The following is a 22,196-nucleotide window of genomic DNA, read 5'->3' as shown; positions in this document are numbered from 1 at the left end:
GTTCGCTCACTCCCCCGGCTACCATTGAGATGGGGGAGAGAATCGCGGCAGGGGGGAAAGTAAGATTCATAGGTTGAAATAAAGACGGTTTAATAGGACAGAAAAGGAAGGGAAAATAATAATAATAATAATAATAATAATGATAAAAGAATATACAAAGCAAGCGATGCACAGTGCAATTGCTCACCACCCGCCGACCGATGCCCAGCCAGTCCCCGAGCAGCGGCCCCCCCGGCCAGCTTTCCCCAGTTTATGTACTGAGCATGACGTCACATGGTATGGAATATCCCTTTGGCCAGTTGGCTTTGGCCAGTTGGGGTCAGCTGTCCTGGCTGTGCCCCCTCCCAGCTTCTTGTGCACCTCCAGCCTTCTCAGTCGGTAGAACATGGGAAGTTGGAAAGTCCTTGACTAGTGTAAGCACTACTTAGCAACAACTAAAACATCGGTGTGTTGTCAACATTATTCTCATGCCAAATCCAAACCACAGCACTGTACCAGCTGCTAGGCAGAAAATTAACTCTACCCCAGCTGAAACCAGGACATTCTGCTACATTCAAAATAACCTGTATCATGTCCAAGCAAAGATAATGGGACTTTAGAAATAGCTAATATTAAAATCCTGATTAATTAGTTTGCAAAATTGGTATTTCCTACTCTGAGCACAAGCAAAGTTACTTTATATATTCTTACAAACACCTCTAGTTGAACAGAAAAAACTGGGAGGAGGAAAAGAAGTATTTGGGCTCTGCCTTCTTCTCCCTTTCTCTGGAAAATTCATGATTGCAGAGCCTCGGAAATACATAATAAATTGTGGGTTCTCTTCCAGCTTCACATCCCCAACATGACAACTGCCACACAAACAAAAATTTGTCTTCACCCTTCAGATAGCAATCAGGACAAAGAACACAGCACCAATAAAACGCCAGAAAACAACATGATTTTATTCATACTCTTGCATGAAGCTCAACACAAAGGCATCCCAGTTGCCAGAATATTCTTAAGAAGAAAGACCTGCCTCCATTGTTATCCACTCTGACAAAAAAAAAAAATCCCCTGTATTGATTCAATAAATATAAATTCTCTGTATGCTTGTGTGGAAATATGTGTTCATGTATTCATATATAGATGCCTCCTTTACATATACACAAACACATGTCTATACTCAAAAACTAATTTCATACAGCTTTATGCTTCCCAGTGAAACCCTACGGGAATTCTCCGATGTCTAACAGGGCTGAGTTCAAATCACAGGCTATGGACATTAGCAGGATGCCATTCTGTCCTCTCATACATCTTCACAAAATTTAGAGGAACTTAGTATCATTTCAGAGCACTGCCAAATTTGAAATCTGCCAAAGCGATTAAACATTACAGGGTTGGCAAACCAGGGAGGACAGTCAGTGACAAGCAAAGAGCCAATGCTGCTGTCCCACAAGCAATATTTCCTTAGGAAACACAAAAAAATTTTGATTTTATGAATAATTTTTATTTCCTGTGCAGGTCTTTATGCCGCAAGCAAGGCAAAGTAGGGAAGAAAATGGTTTATTTGTGAAAACTGGAATTTATCAATACCTAGGAAGTTTCAACTTTTTTTCCATGTTTTTTTCTCTGAAAAAAAAATGCAAAAAACAGCTTCAAGTCTTCAGCTGTTCATTTAGCATGTGGTAAAATCTCACTAAACTTGAAAGTATATATTGCAGTTAAATAGCCATATCTGCAAGCAATTACAAAATCATGGAAAACATTAAGCTATTCTTTGTTCTAAAACTCCTGAGGATTAATAGGTATGGCTGACTTTCTTGGGTTTACTTCGAGTTTAGTACCTAATCCGGTTACAACAAAATGCAGCCATCAATTGTAGTAACTTCCCATTCAGATCTCATCTTGAACCTCCCCATCAAATCCCTAAGGGCTATGGAGAAAGACAATTAAACAGAGATGTACAACACTGCCTCAGTCACGCTAAGTCTGGATGCACTATAACAGCACATGAAGAAAGAGGGTTTTACTGGACCCAAAGTGATGGGTGTTACCACTTCACGCGAAAATGCTCAGTCTACCACCTACATCCAGATAGAAAGGACAAGAGAAGTCCAAGTCCAAGGCTTGTGACCCTACCAAATCCACAAAAGAAGCAGCAAACATTGTCTTGAGTTTTATCATGAACACTGCCTCTGGGGAAAGTGTTTAGCCATTCCCTCCCACCTGGAGCATGACACTACTATAGTAATAGAAACAGTTTGATGCATACTTCAACTTCCCTAAGACAATGTGCTAAATCCAACTGGGGTTTCTTCGCTAAACTGCATCTTCTTCTAGGTTTGTCGATTCTTCTAATGGAGCTGAAACCTGCTGCTCTAGCTGTCCCAGAAGACAGCTAGAAGGAAACAAATGGGATTCAAACTTGCCAGCAAAATCAAATGAAATCTGCTATGTTTGTTAGTTGCTAGTATAGTAGCTAATAATTCATATTAGTATTCAAGTTTCATATGGCAAAAATCCTCCCAAAACCTTAGAGGAAGCCTGAAAATATGGGAAAAACACGGAATAATAAATGGGGTTCGTATCTGCGTGATTTTTTTATTTGAAATTTTATCAGTGTGCTATTAATATGCACATCTTCAAGCTCCACAATCCTAAAAGTGTTAACTGATCATAAGGACTTTTATGGGAATTGATAAAGCAAAGCATTAAGAAGGGGGAAGCGGTGGGATCCAATACTATTAATCCAGGGCTAAATGCATTACAATTAGCAAATTACCAGTCCCTTCATTTACAGAAAGCTATGTTACACTATATGCAAGAACGCTGTCTATTGACTACCAAAAGGTGTCACACAGCAGGACTGCTGAGTGCAGAATAGATACAGCTCAGTTTTCCAGAGGAAAACACAGAACTCTCAGTTCCATAGCACAGTTGGAGAGACTCGTAAGTGAAATTCAGACTGACTGTAGAATGAAGTGGTGGAACAGAAGTATTAAAATTATAAAAACAGTAGTCTGCACACTTAAGAGGAGGAAGATAAAAGCTCAAAAACTAAAGCTGGAATCTAAAATTTTTCTTCTTCAAGCAAAAGTCGCCACAACTGAAATTTCCATCTCAAAGGCAGTCACTGAATTGTAAACAACCAGTTCCAATTACTCAAGCTGGAGCAGGAAGTATTACCAAAGATCTGCCAACTAACATCATCTGCCCTAAGAAAGCAATGAATACTTCTTAATCCTTGCCTCCCCCTCCTTTAAGACACAGGCATCAGAGCTAGAAGCCTATGGGCTTTCAGCATTCAAGAAAAAAGATCAAGTACTGATTTAAAACTATTTTTGCATTAAGAGAGCAAGAAAGGAACAAAATGTGAATACATCCCCATTTATACAAGCTGTTGCTGACCATTTCTAATTCACAATGTTATTATTTTACAACTGTACAGGTTATCTGCAGATATATCATATATCTCAAACTACTGAATCATATACTTGTAAGACAAATATGCTGGTTTTCACTAAACAATTCAAATAAAACTGTGTGGCTTATGAAGAAAGTCTCACTTGAAACTTTTCTCATATTGCAAGTGATTTAATATACTCATTTTTCATGGCAGAACTTACCACAGAGTAAAATACAATACAGATATCTTCCTTCAAAAGACACTAACAGCATGTAAATATTTAAACAGTTCATTTCTTAAACCAGCAGGAGACAGCCAAAAGACAATCACAGGTGGTTTCGTGTGGTTTGTTGTTTTTGTTTTGTTTTGTTTTTTTAAAAAAAGTGAAACTTTCAGTTAACAAATTATTAAGTATAACTTATAAAATGTAGAAATTTCAGATGACTAAAAGTTCTAATGATTCCAGAAGCTGCAGTTAAGCATTAATTAGCAAATAAAATACTGTAATGGCCCTGGAATACCGAAAGCTGTATACACAATGGCACAGAATCTGAACAAGTGAATACACAGGCACGCATACAATTAACATTAACACTGGGCTGCAAATTTCCATTAAAATATCTGTACATGGTAGTATTCAGGAAGCCTTCAACAATTTTTCCCCCCACAACATTCATATCTTTGTCAGCCCCCAAATATCAGTTTCTGCTTATTTAAAGCCAACATTCAGATTTGTAGTCCTTACTGAGCAACTCCTTTTAAAAATACCACTTCTCTTGAAAACCCTGCAGCTACTTTTATCAAGACTACTTACCAACGAAAGATGTTGAACTGGATCACAGTTCATACAAAATACCCAGACACTACTTCCAATCATTGTGTGCAATTCTCCGTATTTAAACCCATCCACAGAGTCTCCTATATTTACTATACATAGTACATACAAGAGTGAATATACGTATACCCATACCTTCTGTAGTTGGAAGTAGGTCTTTTTCTTCACTCTTTGTTTCTGTCAGTTTCTCTGTTCTCAGCAATGCTTCTGCAAAGCTTTCCAAAGAATTGTTCTGGTACATGCCATAGCTGATTTCAGACTGGAAGTAAAATAAGATAACTGACACATGCGCACTACACCCTGCAGTTATATTTAGCTCACTTGCATCAGATGCAATTAGCTACCTTGGCTCCTGCATTCGCTTTCCTTTCTGTTTAATTCTGGATTTTCTTCCTAATACTGCACAAAATCTCAAGTCGCACAAATAATCCAAAATCCATATTATTAATTATGAGAGCTCAACAAAAAACTAACACTTCAGAATTCTGTAACAGAAACTTACTTCTGCAACATATGGATCAGCAATTAGAGACTCATAAAACGGATGACAGCCTTGTTTTTCCACAGTGGCATTTTCTCCAGGCCCACTTTTTAATACATCTTGGCCCTGGGAAAAATAAGTATAGTTGAACGTAGTCATAAAAAAAAAGCTCATTAAGAAGTCTGTAACTGCTATTCAGAAGGGAAGCAACTGTAAATGAAAATATCATTGAATTCAGTGGGGAGAAAGATAGGAGTCATCTTACATAAACCAATGCTGAATGAGGTCCAGTATTCTTAAAAAAAAGAAAGAGAATCATGCGCAAAAGTAGTATCAGAGAAACTAGTATCATAAACATTACAGAAAATCCACTGAAGTAGAGAAGGTAGAAAAGAGAAACTGAAAAGGAACAGCTTTGACTATGAAATGACAGTATTTAAAGAGTGGACCTCACTGTGCTTTCTTCCCCAAAGTTCTGAAGTTCTGCCAAATTTCAACTATGCTTTCTCACACTATTGTTAAAAAAGCAGGAGAAAACAGATTAGAAAACAAGAGAAGGAAACAGCTTTAGACCCCTTCTTTCATTGGGATTTGCCTGCAAAAAATCCCTTGACGTCTCTAGTTCATTTATTGATTTGAGGTCTTCAGTTATCAGATACCTATAAAGGAGCCCAGCTTTTATACTAACACATCAGTGAATGTGTAAACATCTGCAGACACATTAGCAATCCCTTACATGTAGTGGTCGAAGATAAGTTAATGATCTCTTCCACCACTGTCCATCACTGACAGCATGCAGCATGGCTTTTGTAGTCATAGTTGTGTTAGACAACACCTTCATGGTTTTTGATGTCGTCCAGTACAACAAATCAGCAGACTGGCTAGAGGAGATGTTGGTTTCATCCTGTGAGCATATCCAACACACAATGGCAAGTGTTAGACTCATGCTTTAATTAGGCTAATGACCTAAAGTAAAACACATTAGCGATCAAGCACACTATGTTAATGACATATAAAAAATTTAAAATGTTAAATTAAAATAATTTAAGCAACAGCTGTCATAAAAACAAACCAAAGACAAGTTAAAAGTGATTTAGAAGTTTCAATCTGAAGTGAGTAGTGTGATCAGTAGAACGTTTTGTCCCTTATTCAACTATAACCTCTTGTTTCCACAGACACCAGCTGTTTTTAATTCCAAAGTTTATAATGGTAATGTTTTACATAATTGTTGAATGCTTCTGTTAAAATAATGATCTCTACAAATGAGGAGATTGAGCAGGCTAAAATTGATCTTCAATAATTCAAGAAAGCTGACAGTAGAGACAATCTTGTATTTGTACAGAGGTAGCATTAAGTTGAATTCTCAGTAGGGGAAATCGTGAAGAGATGTAAACATTCATCTCCACACCAAGTGAAAAAGTATCATCAAAATTTTTAATTCTGCAGTCGGCTCTTAAAAGGTACCAAATATAGCAAACCTAAAAGACTGCAAAGAAGAATCGAGACCGCAGCCTATTCTCAATCCCAAATTGCTTCTGCAATACATGCACGTATACGACTACACATTATCCTGCAAAACATCTTCACTCAGTCTCAGTAAACTCACATGTAAGACAATTCTTAAAAGTACAAGACATGTTCCACAAATGGAGCTTTCTGTACCAGCTCTTCCTCATGTAAAGCATTTAAATAATACCCAGAACATCCACGTTGGTTGATCTGTGCTCTTCCAGTCCCAAAAGGTTTGTGTTAATTGCATGCTTTACAAAGCTTACACATTAGACATAAATATATAATTAGCATGCTAACGTAAACACACTGTCTTCAGCAATAGAAAATATTAATGTTTTCCTCCATACAGCAAACTTCAACAGTTTTATATCCAATGTTTCTCCCTAACAACTCTATTATTCATTTACTCATACACTGAAGTGTATTGAAATAGAAAAATTCTACCTGTATAACTGAATGTGAGGTATTAGTTTACAACTTACTAACTCTCCACAAAATTTCAGACATCAGACCAAAAGGATGCCAAGTTATGCTTAAGTGAATTATGTCCCACCGTAACTTCAGTGACAAAACATGCTAGCTTCAATAACAGAATTTCACTGCAGACTAAGTTATTTTAGTACCTTTTACTGTAGTATACAGTAAATCACTGCCTCAAGCTGACCACTGAAGCAGCAGGTGCACCTTAAGTCCTTCTTTCCATTAAGGCTTAAGCATTTTTTTCAATCTTTTCTGAAATTATATTCTACGTTTCACAGATGCACCACTAATGAACTGACTGGCTAAACGGGAATTTTCAGCTCTTACTCCACGAAATTAAGAAAGAGCATGACAAGTACAACAAGCCAGAATTTTTACTCCTCTGAAAAGTAAAAAGCAACAGAAAATCCTGGGTCTGGTGGCTTGGTGGGGTGGGGGAGAATTTCTTGTTTGTGTGGTTTTTAAATAAACCACTCTTGGTACTTAGTACAAAAGCTTTCTGTAATTTATTTTAAATGTTATATACAGAATACTAATTTCTCTCTCTGCCTGTATTTTCAAGCAGATGCTGCAGGACACCTAACTGATTCTTCATGGGGAATAAATAAAACAAAAGCAAAACAAATCAGAACCAGAAAAAAAAAATCCCCCCCCCCAAGTTCTCAACTGCATTTGAGCAAAACACCGTTTGTTTGGTTTTTTTAAATAAACCTCCTTCAGTAGTCTGAACACTAATGGGCTAACTTTTATGCTGGTGTGTATGCTTCTATAGCTCTACTGCCATCAGATAAACTCTCTTGATTTTTTCTAAAAAGAATTTCAACTCTTATGAGTAATTACTCTTCTCTGCACAAATAAGAATTCTGTTTTCTGAAAAGCCATTCCTCTGTGTACCTGGAACAGCAATACTTTCAAGCTATAACTTCTTGCTATCCTGAATCAATCTCTCATAAAATTAATGATTTCTTAAAGATTGCTGGAGGTCTCATTTTAAGAAGACAACTTGAATTGTATCCTTTAATTGTATCATCAGGAATAAGTTATAGTTTGGAGATTTCGAGGTGTGTTTGGGGGAAATTATTTTCTTGTTTTATTTCTTCCCAATATCCTTTATAAAGGTAAGCACTTCTGATTAAAAACAAAACAACAACAACTTATTAATCCTAAATTAGCAGCTTAAAAATTTGTATGAATCTAAATGGATATAAAAACAGTCAGCCAACAAATTCTGAAGTATCAAGATACTCTAAAATAACAGCTAAAATATTTTTATATATATACACATATGCTCATACATACACATATATACCATTCCAAACTCTCTAATGCAAGGATAAACAACAAAGCCAACTATTTTTTAAATAAGCCACAGAAGAGAGTAATAAATTAGAACAACTGCACCACAGATTTTTTTTCTTTAATGACAATTAGTCAAGGCGCAAGGATCAAAACATGCAAAAACCATACACTGTATACACTTTATGCATTAAGAGTCATTATGCGTTAAGATCATGAAAGAAACAAAGTGAGGTGGAACAGATTCTGTTCATAAGACAGAACAAGTATTAGCTTTCCTTTTTCTTTTTCCCTTTTTGGTACTCCCATTGGGAAACAGCAATTTAAAATAGTGTCTTTTAATTAACTATTCATGTTTATTCTACATTTATGTTTTATGCCCTGGAGGGTTTTGGTTTGGAGTTTTTTGTTGTTTGTTTGTGGGTTTTTTTCTTTTTGTAGTATATATTACAGCTAATGAACCAGTCTAATTGAAAACTCCAGTCCTGCCAAGATAAAGCAGACCCTAGATGAGAGACTACAGAAAAGATTCAGATCAAGATGACAACACTAAAATTCAGGTGTCACTGGATGTCTAAGCTCTTATTAGGGCTATAATGTCACTGGACCTGAAAAAGTAACCCAGTCTTAAGTATACACAATGCATTTGATTCAGCTGCTTAAACAGAGGCTTTGATAACTGTCTGAGATATACAGCAGTAATTAAGATATCTGCTTAACACTTGTACATCTGACAGAGGACCTAGACTTTTAGGGTCAGTAGCTAAAGGACCGGAGGATAACTCAGGGCATGTCAAATTGTTGATATCTATGATTAAAGTAACTGAATCAAGCACCTAATGGCTGATTAACTGCGTTATTCTCTATGCACCATTGACTGGATCTCCACTGACTGCAACAGGAGTTTAAATAGTGCACATATAGAGTTCCACATTGAGATTTTTCTCAAGAGTTCAGGGACACTGTAAATGATCACGATTCCTTCAGGAATTACAGCCACCTCTTCCTGTAAGAAGAATTCTAATTTAATTATTACAGAATTAAAACCAGTACATTTACTAAACCACAAAACACAGCTCCAGTTAATCACAAAATAAAAAATAGAAGTTAAAAAAAAAAATCACAACTATTTGAAACAGCAGCTGGAGCATTATATTTACCCTGAGGTTCCAAAGACTCCAGGTGGGAGAGTTCCCAGTGCATGCTACACAAATATAACATTCCCTAATCATTTCTAACCAGCAGAGATAAAAATGCATGACATACCACTTTAATGTACACAAATGCCTTAAAAGATCCTGTCTTTTCCCAGACCTAGTGCTTGGGAAAAATGCAAAAGGAAAGAAGATGCTAATGCTCTGTTAATTGGAAATTTTCTTTTCTTTAAGCAACGTTTAAGAAAATCATTCCCATAATTTGAAGATACTCTCCTCTAGAAATGATGTCTGCTCTCCTATCAAAGAGTTTGGTTTCAAGGAAACCTGAAACTGCGTATTTCTCTTGTGCTTATGTGCTACTTTACAGCAATTAAGTTTTCACATTCAGATACGTAAAAGATAATGATTTTATTTATAAAAGACATAATGCATATTTTCGGTATTACATAGATTTAACATAAAGTCAGAGCTCATTTACAAGGCAATTGATGGTTATTGTTTCTACTGTTTATACACAACACAGCATCTCGTGACTAAGCATTATATTTTAATCTAATAACGTTAGCAATAATATTCTGAAATGCTTTTCATTAATCAAGACCTTAATTTTCTCACTGAGATATTTTGTTTGAGAAGCACAAGATCAGTTGTTGAGGTTTAAAAAAAATTTGCTATGTAGCTTCCAGAGGATAATTTCTCCAACGGATCTCATGAGTTCAATCAACAGTGACAAGCTGGCACTACAGTAATGAAGTACATCCTTGTGCAAATGCATTAGTTCCTACAGAATAATTACATGCATCTTTATCATAGCAATCAGGAATTTCCTTCAGAGTAGGACCAGCAAAAACTTGGAGAAAAGTTATACTGAAGTCAATATGACAGCAATGTTAAATAACACATTTCTATGCAATCTGTGAAGATGTGTAGCCAGCTGCTACCAAGATTTCTGCAAGTTTCATGGGAAAAAAGTTCCAGAGGAAAAACTTAAAATAACAGAAATGAAATTAGTTTAGACGTTTCTAGAGAGGAGTTCATCAAGAGGAGAATGATTGACAAGTATAACCAGTTGATGATGTAGGTTGGTATAAAGAAAAAAATGGTAATGGCAACTAATGATTCAATACTAAATAAAGATAACAAGAGGTAGAAAAAGGTCACTCAAGCTTTGAAGTGTAAGATTGATATACTTACAGATAGGTATTTTTAATGCACAGAGAAAGGGATGCCTAAACACATGTATGCCAGAAGAAGCTTAGTCAAGTCAAGATAAGGAAAATTACACTTAGAGCACCAATCTGAAAAGGTATCAATAAGTGAGAAAGAAGAACATTTGTCAAGTCCTTGAGAAAAGAGTGCTGTAAGTTAATCAGGACATAAGCAAAAAAGAAAGGATTAAAAAGAAAGGGAAAAAAATCTTAGAGTTTGTTTTCTCTTTGAAGAAACTGAAATTCTGTGCAAGACAATGAAGATGAAGCACAAGGAATTAGCTGAGGCAGAACTACAGGAATTGCAGTTATGGGATTCAGTTAAGTCAGAGAAACTGAGTTATTGAATATATTCCTTTTCTAACATTTCAGGTGTCTGTAACAAAGGAAGGGTTATGCAGTGACTAAATTCTTGGCTATGTTTCCTCCTGTGTCATTGCAAGAAGTGAAAGAAGCTATAAATCCCTATTAAGTCAACTGGGAGAGAACAAAAAGACAGAATTATCAAATAGACAGAACTCATCTCATAGTCTAACAGTCTAAAATATGACATGCCAAGAAGCTGTATTAAAACAGAAAGAAAAAAACCTCAATGAAGCAACATACAAACTCGCCAGGTCAACTGTCTGCCTACTTCCAATTCTAACCAGACAACCAACCACAACTAAGGTGGAAACAAATGAAAGATATATTGGAGAAAATAAGAGTGGATAATTTTCTGAATGCGAATTCCCCAGCATAATGAAAATTGCTTGAGATATCCAAACTGAATTGATAATGAAGTTAATTAGTGAGTTTACTCAACCCTGATAAACCCTTGAATAAGTTTCTGAATCATTTTTATGCATGCATAATTGTTCCGTCACAACATAGAGTCAATAGTACTACAGCATATGAAAATGATGCATGACAAATTTGTTATATACATTAAAATATTGTAAACATATGTACGCACACCCACATCAGAAGGTTTCACAGTTCTATTAAGATCTACTTAATAATATTCCTCTCAGAGAGATTCATTTACCAATTTCCAGAAATTAAAAAACATTTGTGCCAGTGAACAGACCTGTTCTTCGTATCAATGATTCTAGCAGATACATAAAGTGTTTAGCTCTCTCCCTCTGAATACTGTTTTCAGTGCTATTTTACTTTCCTGCCCATTTATTTTTCATATATGCAAATATGTATATGTATGTTTACATATGCAGATATGTACACAAAGTATGCATGTATGCCCTATACATATATAAAAACCATACACAAAATATAGATATATACATAGAAGTTGCCTGTTCCCATTCCAATAACATGAAGGAGCGGTGTGGGTTTTTTAAGCCACCTGGTGTTAAATATACCAAAGGCAAAGACTAGCATTTCATCTACAGCTGTCATTGGTAAAAATTCCCTAAGGGTATAATGACATCAAGGAAGCTGCAATTCAGATACTTTTCTCAAAAAGCCAGACTATGCAACTTGAAGCACCTTCTTTCTTTCTTTCTCTATTTCTTAAAGGTTTTTGCCCCCCCCACATCTGTTTATCACATACAGAAAAACTCAAACAGAAAACAGAGAAAAAAAAAAACAGAATTTTCCACTCTGAAGAGTATGAAAAAGACACTCCTTTCCTTCATAAATAGGTTATTAGATCTTCTTTAAAGACAGAAATGTACTTGCAATTGTACACGTACACACTTAAATTTGTTAATATAATAAACATGAAAAGTAGAAAGAATAATAGTAGACATTTTTCCTTCTGCCCTGCCTCTATTTCCCACAAAACACTCAATGTTCCTTCTCATCTCATGCACAAAAATAATTTCACATGCAATATATGAAAGTTATAAAACAGCAAAAGAAGTCATAAACTTCATGATGCACAGAACAAAGGGGAAAACTAAGTTTAATTCAAGACATTTTTTAATGAAATATGTAGCTCAGGTTTATTTTCAAATGTCTTGCTTTGCAATTGGGACAGATCAAAAATCAAACCAACAATAATGTATTTTATCATGTTAAGTTTTGTTTCACTTTCCTCCTCTCCTGCCTCTGGGTTTATATTTTTTCTATGGTGCTAAGACTGGGTAGGAAGAAGCAACAAAAAAAATCAGAACAGAGTAAGTATTTAAGAACAGAAATTAGTAGACATATTTAATGTTGTGCATTTTGTCTAGTAAACAGGTAGATGTTGCTAAAAACTCAAATTCAGCTCTTCAGCATAACGCAGAACAAAATCATTATTACTTTAAAAACTCTCTTTAAAGCTTACCTCTGTATCCTTACTGATCAACGAAGAAGGTCCTGAGATATTTATATTCTCACCTCCTTCTGAAGGAAGGAACTGGTAATTCACAGCCTGATAAAGAATCTATAAACACAAAGTAAATATAATACCTTACCAGTCAAATAATCAAATGTAAGAATTATGACTGATGTCATAGGAAACCCAAAATATTCTGATGTAAAGGCTTCCATGATAGAAGAACAACGGTGCAGGGGAAGACAGAGAGAAGAACACATAGGTATCTTTGACATCCTTTCACTGTTGTAGTCCCTAGACAAAATGAACTTCCCTCCTTTGTGATTTTTGTGTGATATTTTTCACACAATGTAAGAATTTTTTAATTTTTTTTTTTTTAGATTATACGCACCCTGCCGTACTACATAGGCTAAAGAACTCCTATGAAAAACACCCATTATCTGAACTGTGCCTCTGAGGTGTTGCGCAACTCCACAGAGGCAAGTATTACACAAGATAATAGTTTTGTGAGCAGAATCTCCACAGGCCATAGAACTGATGAAGGTCCACAAAAAACCCTTACATATATCATGTGGCCAGCAGGACCTTCTGATGAAGATTTTTTGCATATATATCTCTCTATCTACATACAAAGACAGAGTGTTTGGACCGATGTAGGACCATTAAGGTAGGACCATTAATGAACAGAGCTGAAAAGCTCATGCTTGGTTTATGGCGGAAGTAATTGCAGAAGAATCTGATTAAAAGTGCTTTGACAGAAATCATGACTCGGTTTTGGCTTCTTGGGGCAAATACCAAATTAATCATCACTGCACTTTTGCTACAAATAATACTGCACTAACAAAGAAACCTTAGCAACAAATTCAGTCTGAAGTTCTGTGAATGGAGAAGACAGAGAATCATTTCCCTTGGAGAAGTGAGATGCGAGAGGGTAATAACCAGTGACTGAACAGCTGCACTGCACTACAACTAACAGGACATGAAGCCTTTAGAAGGAATGAGACAGTGATACAGAGGCAGTGAACTGACAGCAAGTCTAACAAATTCTGGCTTATACAGTGCCAAAAGTTTGTTTGACTTCAAATTCTCATTCCAGGTATAGACACATAATGGGGGAAACAAGTTTTTATTTCTATACTGTACAGGTATCAATTCTGCAAAGATTCCACTTACGTTTAAGCTCGTAATTGTACCTACCTCTCTCAAATTTGAGTGCTTTCATGATGAAAAAAAATAGTAAATAGCTTGCAGGAGCTAAACTTTATTTCAAATCTTTTGTAGCATTTTATCCTGTTACTGAAGCAGCACAGACTGCCTTCATATGTTGCCTGTATTTCTCATACACATTGCTATACAAGCAATTTTGTAAAGAAAAAGGCTACGCACTTGCAGCTGCCTTAATTAGACTGCATATGTACTGTAGCTATCGCTCCCTTCTCCCCCATTCTTCAGACACAGAATGCAAGCCCTCTAAGATTTTTATTTTTTTTTTTACACAAAGATAAATCTATGAACATTGTGAACTCAGACAACTAAGACAAACATGAACTCTTAAACAGATAATAGTATGTAGGCCAAGCCACAATTACACTGAACAGAAATTGAACATTTTGACAACCTAAATTACTGCACTGCCGTTTCAAATAAAACTCTTCAAAAGGTTTGCTATGTCATCTTGCTATAACTTGTACTTAAATGCCACAATTACTTGTTCTCATATATATAATATGATCAGCTGAACACCTAAGATCTGATTCTATTAAGTCGTCAGTCACTGCAGAGTTAATAAAGATGGCTGAGACATAAAGCCTGTTGTAGTTGTTAAAACCATTACATGGTTGCAATCATTCAGAAAAGAATTTCATTGTATACTGGGTAGAGATCATAAAAATGTAAGAATAAACATTTAACAGATATTTATATGGGCATTTAATGAAGTTGCATTACAAGGTATAAACAGGCGACAGAACATGGAAAACATTGAAAAAAATATTTAACTGCATTTGCAAATAAAATATTTAAATCAGGCAATAAACGAAGAAATTAAAAGTACTGAAGATCGAGAACACAATTGCACTCCTACTTGAAAAGCCAACTTATCATATAAAAATGCTTATAAAAAGAGTTCATTTGTTGAAATATAACAGTGAAAGTAGAAAAATACAGTAGAACAAATATAAACTTGTTGGGGGGTGGAACTTAAAGGAACAAACTTAAAAATGAGCACAAGTCCCCTTTACTTTGGTAAGCACTGAATTTGCATGAAAGAAGTTTCAGAAACACCTACCTGGGTTTGCAACGAACTGCTCACTGCCAGCAACGCCTCTATGGCACTTGGGGGACAGTGTGTCAGAGCAAAAGCCATGAGTTCCTGACGCATACCCAAATCATGGTAGCCTTCTGATTGCCCAAGCTGACTGCATACTTCCCAGCTTTTAGAATAACCTACAAGGGAACACAAAATGTACTTCTGAGGTTGGTAAGCTTCAGAAGTGATAGAAGGATGCTGCGTAATTCTTATTCAATGAGATAAAGAGGAGCATGCGGCATCCCTGCCAACACTTATCGCCTGAGAAAGGAACCATAAAGGCTCCATAAAACAAGAGATGTAACTCTACTTTAGACTGACCAAATGCATAGAAGATTCATTATTATCATGTTGTAGATATCAGTACAATAGGCATCTGTAAGCCTACACACTATATTTTTACATATTGCAGTAAGAAAATCATAATTTACTTCAGAGCATGGTATTAAACACCTCACTGGAGTGGCTCAAAAAAAAGTACAATATATATCACTTGATATAATTAAAAGAACCTCAATTCATCTCAGACTTTCCCACTTCAATCTCAAGGCAGAAAAAAGAGCCAAAGAAACAAATCCCATCTTCCTTAGTACCTTAACACATATGTGTCATTTACCTCCACTCATACCCTCACATATACAAATTACATAAATACCACAAATATTTTGAGTGTTTTGATAGACATCTTAGAAAGGTAGACATCTAAAAAGACCAGCACATTCCTACTAGCTGTAGTCACATATTTTTACCTGTTTGAAAGGGGTACAGTATAGAAAGAATGAGAAATTGTGTTTCCCAGAGGCATACAGAAAAGCTCCCTAAGGTTACATGTCTAATAGTTTGGTAACTATCTTATCACATACAGTATTTGCTGTGTGCATCTCCATTCCATGTACTTGTGCATTACATATGGCAAACACATTTGCATGTTTTTGTCTTGCAAACTAAATATCACAAACAGCTAGGATCCATTTTTCCTGCATTAGGAGGAGATTACAGCAATCTGGCTGTCACCTTGCCTTGTCAGCTCCTATACATCACACACATCTTCTGTCAGAAAGCCAAGAAATTAAGTTTGGATATCTCCAAACAGACCTGGCAAATGTCTCTTCAAAAGTACAGGTACAGTTTAAAGATACCTGAACTGTCTTTTATAATGTGCACACAACTTAGTAGGAAACAAAAGTCAGCACTTATTACTACAGCCTATAATACTGTTTTCAAGTTGAAAACTAAATACAAGACCCCTACCCAGCTGGCTAACAAAATTTTATTTCTTATTCCCCTGGTTTCAGCAGGGATAGAGTTAATTTTCTTCCTAGCAGCTGGTACAGTGCTGTGGTTTGGATTTAGGGTGAGAACAATGTTGATAACACACCGATGTTTTAGTTGTTGCTAGGTAGTGCTTACACTAATCAAGGACTTTTCAGCTTCCCATGTTCTACCGACTGAGAAGGCTGGAGGTGCACAAGAAGCTGGGAGGGGGCACAGCCAGGACAGCTGACCCCAACTGGCCAAACGGACATTCCATGCCATGTGACGTCATGCTCAGTACATAAACTGGGGAAAGCTGGCCGGGGGGGCTGCTGCTCAGGGGCTGGCTGGGCATGGGTTGGCAGGTGGTGAGCAATTGCATTGTGCATCACTTGCTTTGTATATTCTATTATTATTATTATTTCTTCAATTATTAAACTGTTCTTATCTCAACCCACAAGTTTTCTCACTTTTACTCTTTCGATTCTCTCCCCCATTCCACCGGGCGGTAGGAGAGTGACCGAGCGGCTGTGTGGTGCTCAGTTGCCGGCTGAGGTTAAACCATGACACTTACGATTATTTCCAGAGATGAACAAGTGGGATAGCAATTGCAGAGAAAGATTTTACACTATGTGAATGAACTTTTGCAAACTGAAACACATATTAAGAAAAATATTGAAATATGTTTCCATAAATAATTTTACAGAGAGGAAACATGACTATGTATAAATGATAATGAATGTGTATGGACCAACACACATGTTTAACCTCAATAGTGTGACACATGAACGTTCATTAACAAAAATATAATACAAAAACATAGTAAACGGGATTTAAACAACACGACAAATTAAAACTTTTTCCTTTGCTTTCTTACAAGAAAAAAAGTGCTGAGGAGACAATTAAAATGGAATCCCTACTGGGATATATTTTGAGCAAAAAATAAAGGATTATCTGAATGACAGTATGCAATTTCAGTTGAGAGATCTCAATGAACTAAACTGATTTTAGAAAAAGACCAACATTGCTCCAGAAGTCACTGTGGCTTAAGTATTTTGTAGTTCCATGACTACATGGAGTTCCTCCTCCATGACAACAGGATTTGTCATATTTCATACCACCTGCCTTCTACATTTTCCTGCCAACACTTATCGCCTGAGAAAGGAACCATAAAGGCTCCATAAAACAAGAGATGTAACTCTACTTTAGACTGACCAAATGCATAGAAGATTCATTATTATCATGTTGTAGATATCAGTACAATAGGCATCTGTAAGCCTACACACTATATTTTTACATATTGCAGTAAGAAAATCATAATTTACTTCAGAGCATGGTATTAAACACCTCACTGGAGTGGCTCAAAAAAAAGTACAATATATATCACTTGATATAATTAAAAGAACCTCAATTCATCTCAGACTTTCCCACTTCAATCTCAAGGCAGAAAAAAGAGCCAAAGAAACAAATCCCATCTTCCTTAGTACCTTAACACATATGTGTCATTTACCTCCACTCATACCCTCACATATACAAATTACATAAATACCACAAATATTTTGAGTGTTTTGATAGACATCTTAGAAAGGTAGACATCTAAAAAGACCAGCACATTCCTACTAGCTGTAGTCACATATTTTTACCTGTTTGAAAGGGGTACAGTATAGAAAGAATGAGAAATTGTGTTTCCCAGAGGCATACAGAAAAGCTCCCTAAGGTTACATGTCTAATAGTTTGGTAACTATCTTATCACATACAGTATTTGCTGTGTGCATCTCCATTCCATGTACTTGTGCATTACATATGGCAAACACATTTGCATGTTTTTGTCTTGCAAACTAAATATCACAAACAGCTAGGATCCATTTTTCCTGCATTAGGAGGAGATTACAGCAATCTGGCTGTCACCTTGCCTTGTCAGCTCCTATACATCACACACATCTTCTGTCAGAAAGCCAAGAAATTAAGTTTGGATATCTCCAAACAGACCTGGCAAATGTCTCTTCAAAAGTACAGGTACAGTTTAAAGATACCTGAACTGTCTTTTATAATGTGCACACAACTTAGTAGGAAACAAAAGTCAGCACTTATTACTACAGCCTATAATACTGTTTTCAAGTTGAAAACTAAATACAAGACCCCTACCCAGCTGGCTAACAAAATTTTATTTCTTATTCCCCTGGTTTCAGCAGGGATAGAGTTAATTTTCTTCCTAGCAGCTGGTACAGTGCTGTGGTTTGGATTTAGGGTGAGAACAATGTTGATAACACACCGATGTTTTAGTTGTTGCTAGGTAGTGCTTACACTAATCAAGGACTTTTCAGCTTCCCATGTTCTACCGACTGAGAAGGCTGGAGGTGCACAAGAAGCTGGGAGGGGGCACAGCCAGGACAGCTGACCCCAACTGGCCAAACGGACATTCCATGCCATGTGACGTCATGCTCAGTACATAAACTGGGGAAAGCTGGCCGGGGGGGCTGCTGCTCAGGGGCTGGCTGGGCATGGGTTGGCAGGTGGTGAGCAATTGCATTGTGCATCACTTGCTTTGTATATTCTATTATTATTATTATTTCTTCAATTATTAAACTGTTCTTATCTCAACCCACAAGTTTTCTCACTTTTACTCTTTCGATTCTCTCCCCCATTCCACCGGGCGGTAGGAGAGTGACCGAGCGGCTGTGTGGTGCTCAGTTGCCGGCTGAGGTTAAACCATGACACTTACGATTATTTCCAGAGATGAACAAGTGGGATAGCAATTGCAGAGAAAGATTTTACACTATGTGAATGAACTTTTGCAAACTGAAACACATATTAAGAAAAATATTGAAATATGTTTCCATAAATAATTTTACAGAGAGGAAACATGACTATGTATAAATGATAATGAATGTGTATGGACCAACACACATGTTTAACCTCAATAGTGTGACACATGAACGTTCATTAACAAAAATATAATACAAAAACATAGTAAACGGGATTTAAACAACACGACAAATTAAAACTTTTTCCTTTGCTTTCTTACAAGAAAAAAAGTGCTGAGGAGACAATTAAAATGGAATCCCTACTGGGATATATTTTGAGCAAAAAATAAAGGATTATCTGAATGACAGTATGCAATTTCAGTTGAGAGATCTCAATGAACTAAACTGATTTTAGAAAAAGACCAACATTGCTCCAGAAGTCACTGTGGCTTAAGTATTTTGTAGTTCCATGACTACATGGAGTTCCTCCTCCATGACAACAGGATTTGTCATATTTCATACCACCTGCCTTCTACATTTGACATGCTGATGTCAGTTGACTTCCACAAACAAAACGTAACTGATTTTTGAATGAAGTGGACCAATCTGAAGTACCACACTTCACAGTAGGTCAAGAGTCAGAACTCAAGATTTCCACTACCATCACCCCACATCACCTCACCTGCGGCCATGAGCTCCTGGCAATGCATACTAGCTGCTTTGTAGTCCTGGAAACTGAGAGCTTGTTCCACTAAAAGTATCAAAACTTGACCTTTTCTCTCCATCTGATCACCTCCTGTAAGAAAAATACAACATTTTTATTAGTTAATTGGAATTAATGGTTGACTTAAGCTTGCTACTTTATTTCTTAAAAAAACTATATGCCACAACATGAAAAGCCCATCTTGAAATTGAAGCAGAAATAAAATTATCTGCTTTTTCCTGAAGGAAACAATAAAAACAGTTACGTATTTTAAAAAACACTGGCATCATAGCTGGCTAAAAAAAACTACACAGCATGTTATGTCTAGGTTAAAAAAAAAAAAGTTATGAAAACTGTATTTATGTGATGGCCAAGACATAGATGTAAACTGATATTTAAGCTAAGTGACATATAAATTCAAATCCTGATATTGAAAAAAAAAAAACAAACCTTCTGTGAAGTGTAACAGAAGAATTTTGAAAATTTCAATTGTTTTATTACAATATACAAAGCCCCAGTTTAAACTCCCACTTCACGGAGCCAAATAATTCATGAGATGTGGAAGACACAGGTATGTAAAAATCCCTACCCTCATAAATTGAGCGAGTGGAACTGAAACTATTTTTTCACACCATACACGTATCTCGGTCACCAGACCTTCCGGACAATGCCTCTTCCCCCAGTTATGAGTCAAAAGTTAACACTTCAGATACTACTGATCTCATGAAAGTTATTTACTTTACTGACACCAGCTGGTCCAGTCTTGTGTGTATGTCCATGCACTATATGAGAAGGTGACTAAACATACACAGGAAAAATAATCTCACACTAGTCATTTTAATTTAGGAAAGGAAGATGGCAAGAAGCTAACAAAAATGAGTGGATTTTATCTGTACAACCTTCTTGCTCATGTTTCTCCCTTATTATTAAAAGCAATTTTACGCAGTCACTGCTGTTACAGTCATTTGAAAAGGGCACTGGTTTATGAAACTGTATTACTACAACTTGTGAAATGCAAATATTTCAGAAGGTTAAACAGATCCGGTTCCAAAAACCATTTAAAGAGTACATGTTCTTAAATTGCAAAGCTGTTATTTTTAACTCTACTTTGCAGGTCCATCAATGTAGGCAAAGCAAATTTCTTTTTGAAGCTTTCTCAAAAGACAAGATATAGCAGTTGCACTAGAATGACATTCAGGGAAGCGAAGTTGCCCTAATTATTGAACTCAATCAAGATTCCCCTAATCCCGGCAACGTCATAACTAACTCAGATGGGAGAACAGATTGGCTTCCCATCATTTTATCTTTTGGCCTCTTGCTCTATATACTGCCAACACATGATGTTGCAAATTAATCACATCCAAAGCTCTTCTGTTGCAAAATTTTGCCCTCTGGAACCTGGGAACTTCTCATCCGGGCAAAAGCAATTACAGATGACAAAGAGCTGCTTCTATCTACACAAGCTAAATGTGAACTGTCATTTCTATAAGCAAGAAATCCATACTTGCCACTCACCTTCTGATGCCCATTTCACCTTGACAGCTTTACTACTGACAGAGAGATTTGACTAAGTAGCAGACACAAATAAAAGGCACCAGAAATAATCAAACTATTGTCCCTCAGATTTCAGCTAGACAAAATAATCACTGCTATTTATTTCTACTTAAAAATCAGCGGTATCGGAGGGAAGAGAGGAGGAACACTTGGAGCAAGGAACAGTTTTCTTCCTAACTGTGCTTGAGCAGTGGTATGCTGACAAGTCCCCCATCCCCAATGTTTTAGCTAATTAGTTTTGATGTAGTAGGATAGATCTCCGCACGTTTTACAAAAGCACAAGCATAAAATATAAGAAACGTTTTCCTTCCAGCCCATGGCTCTACTTGCTCATCTTATCTCTACTGCTCGTTCATTTAAACTTCCATTATCTTGACCCACACTGTTACGCCACAGAAGAACCGTCAGCTCCGACATGGCTAGTGAATCCCCCACAACACACAGCCTGAGCCCTTTTCCACGTGGCTTTCATTGCCTCAACAGTGGAGTCACTTAAAATACTACCTGCTGCAGATTAGCGGCACGGTCTTGTTCTTCTATTCAAACATGAAAAAATTCACTGCTTCAGATTCATGACGCCTCATCTGAAGGCATTTTTAATAATAAAGTCTTATAAAAGTGAAAGTTTTGAATTCTAAATTGTTCCCCTTGCCATTTTGGCAGACATCCAAGATTTAAAACCAAGAAAGGTTCAAAGAGAAAAACCATTAAAATGGTGACCTTATTATATTACACACTAATTCTGCATTAAGCCTTAATGTTCATGTCTGACATCCAGACTCAAACAAATCAAGTTCAGAAACTGGAAAGAATATCTTAGTTTTAGAATCATAGAATCATTAAGGTTGGAAAAGACCTCCAAGATCATCGAGTCCAACCATCAACCCAACACCACCATGCCCACTAAACCATGTCCCTAAGCGCCTCATCTACCCGTCTTTTAAATACTTCCAGGGATGGGGACTCAACCACTTCCCTGGGCAGCCTGTTCCAATGTTTAACCACTCTTTCAGTAAAGA

General features: G+C 36.5%; 1 protein-coding gene across 1 annotated transcript in view; it reads right to left on the bottom strand.

Annotated features, from left to right (window-relative positions):
• NBAS (neuroblastoma amplified sequence) overlaps positions 1-22,196 on the bottom strand; it is a 209,704-nt gene that overhangs the window by 103,034 nt on the left and 84,474 nt on the right. The window contains exons 32-37 of the mRNA XM_009332472.1: positions 19,603-19,716; positions 14,902-15,059; positions 12,624-12,722; positions 5,438-5,605; positions 4,723-4,827; positions 4,356-4,479 (exon numbers count right to left, since the gene is read on the bottom strand). Of these exons, the coding sequence (XP_009330747.1) occupies positions 4,356-4,479; positions 4,723-4,827; positions 5,438-5,605; positions 12,624-12,722; positions 14,902-15,059; positions 19,603-19,716 (768 nt within the window). The remainder of the gene's footprint in view (positions 1-4,355; positions 4,480-4,722; positions 4,828-5,437; positions 5,606-12,623; positions 12,723-14,901; positions 15,060-19,602; positions 19,717-22,196) is intronic.

The sequence above is a fragment of the Pygoscelis adeliae genome, unplaced genomic scaffold (genome assembly GCF_000699105.1).
Source record: "Pygoscelis adeliae isolate BGI_AS28 unplaced genomic scaffold, ASM69910v1 Scaffold168, whole genome shotgun sequence".
In the NCBI taxonomy this organism is placed as follows: Eukaryota; Metazoa; Chordata; class Aves; order Sphenisciformes; family Spheniscidae; genus Pygoscelis; species Pygoscelis adeliae.
This window is presented reverse-complemented; position numbering and strand designations above follow the sequence as displayed.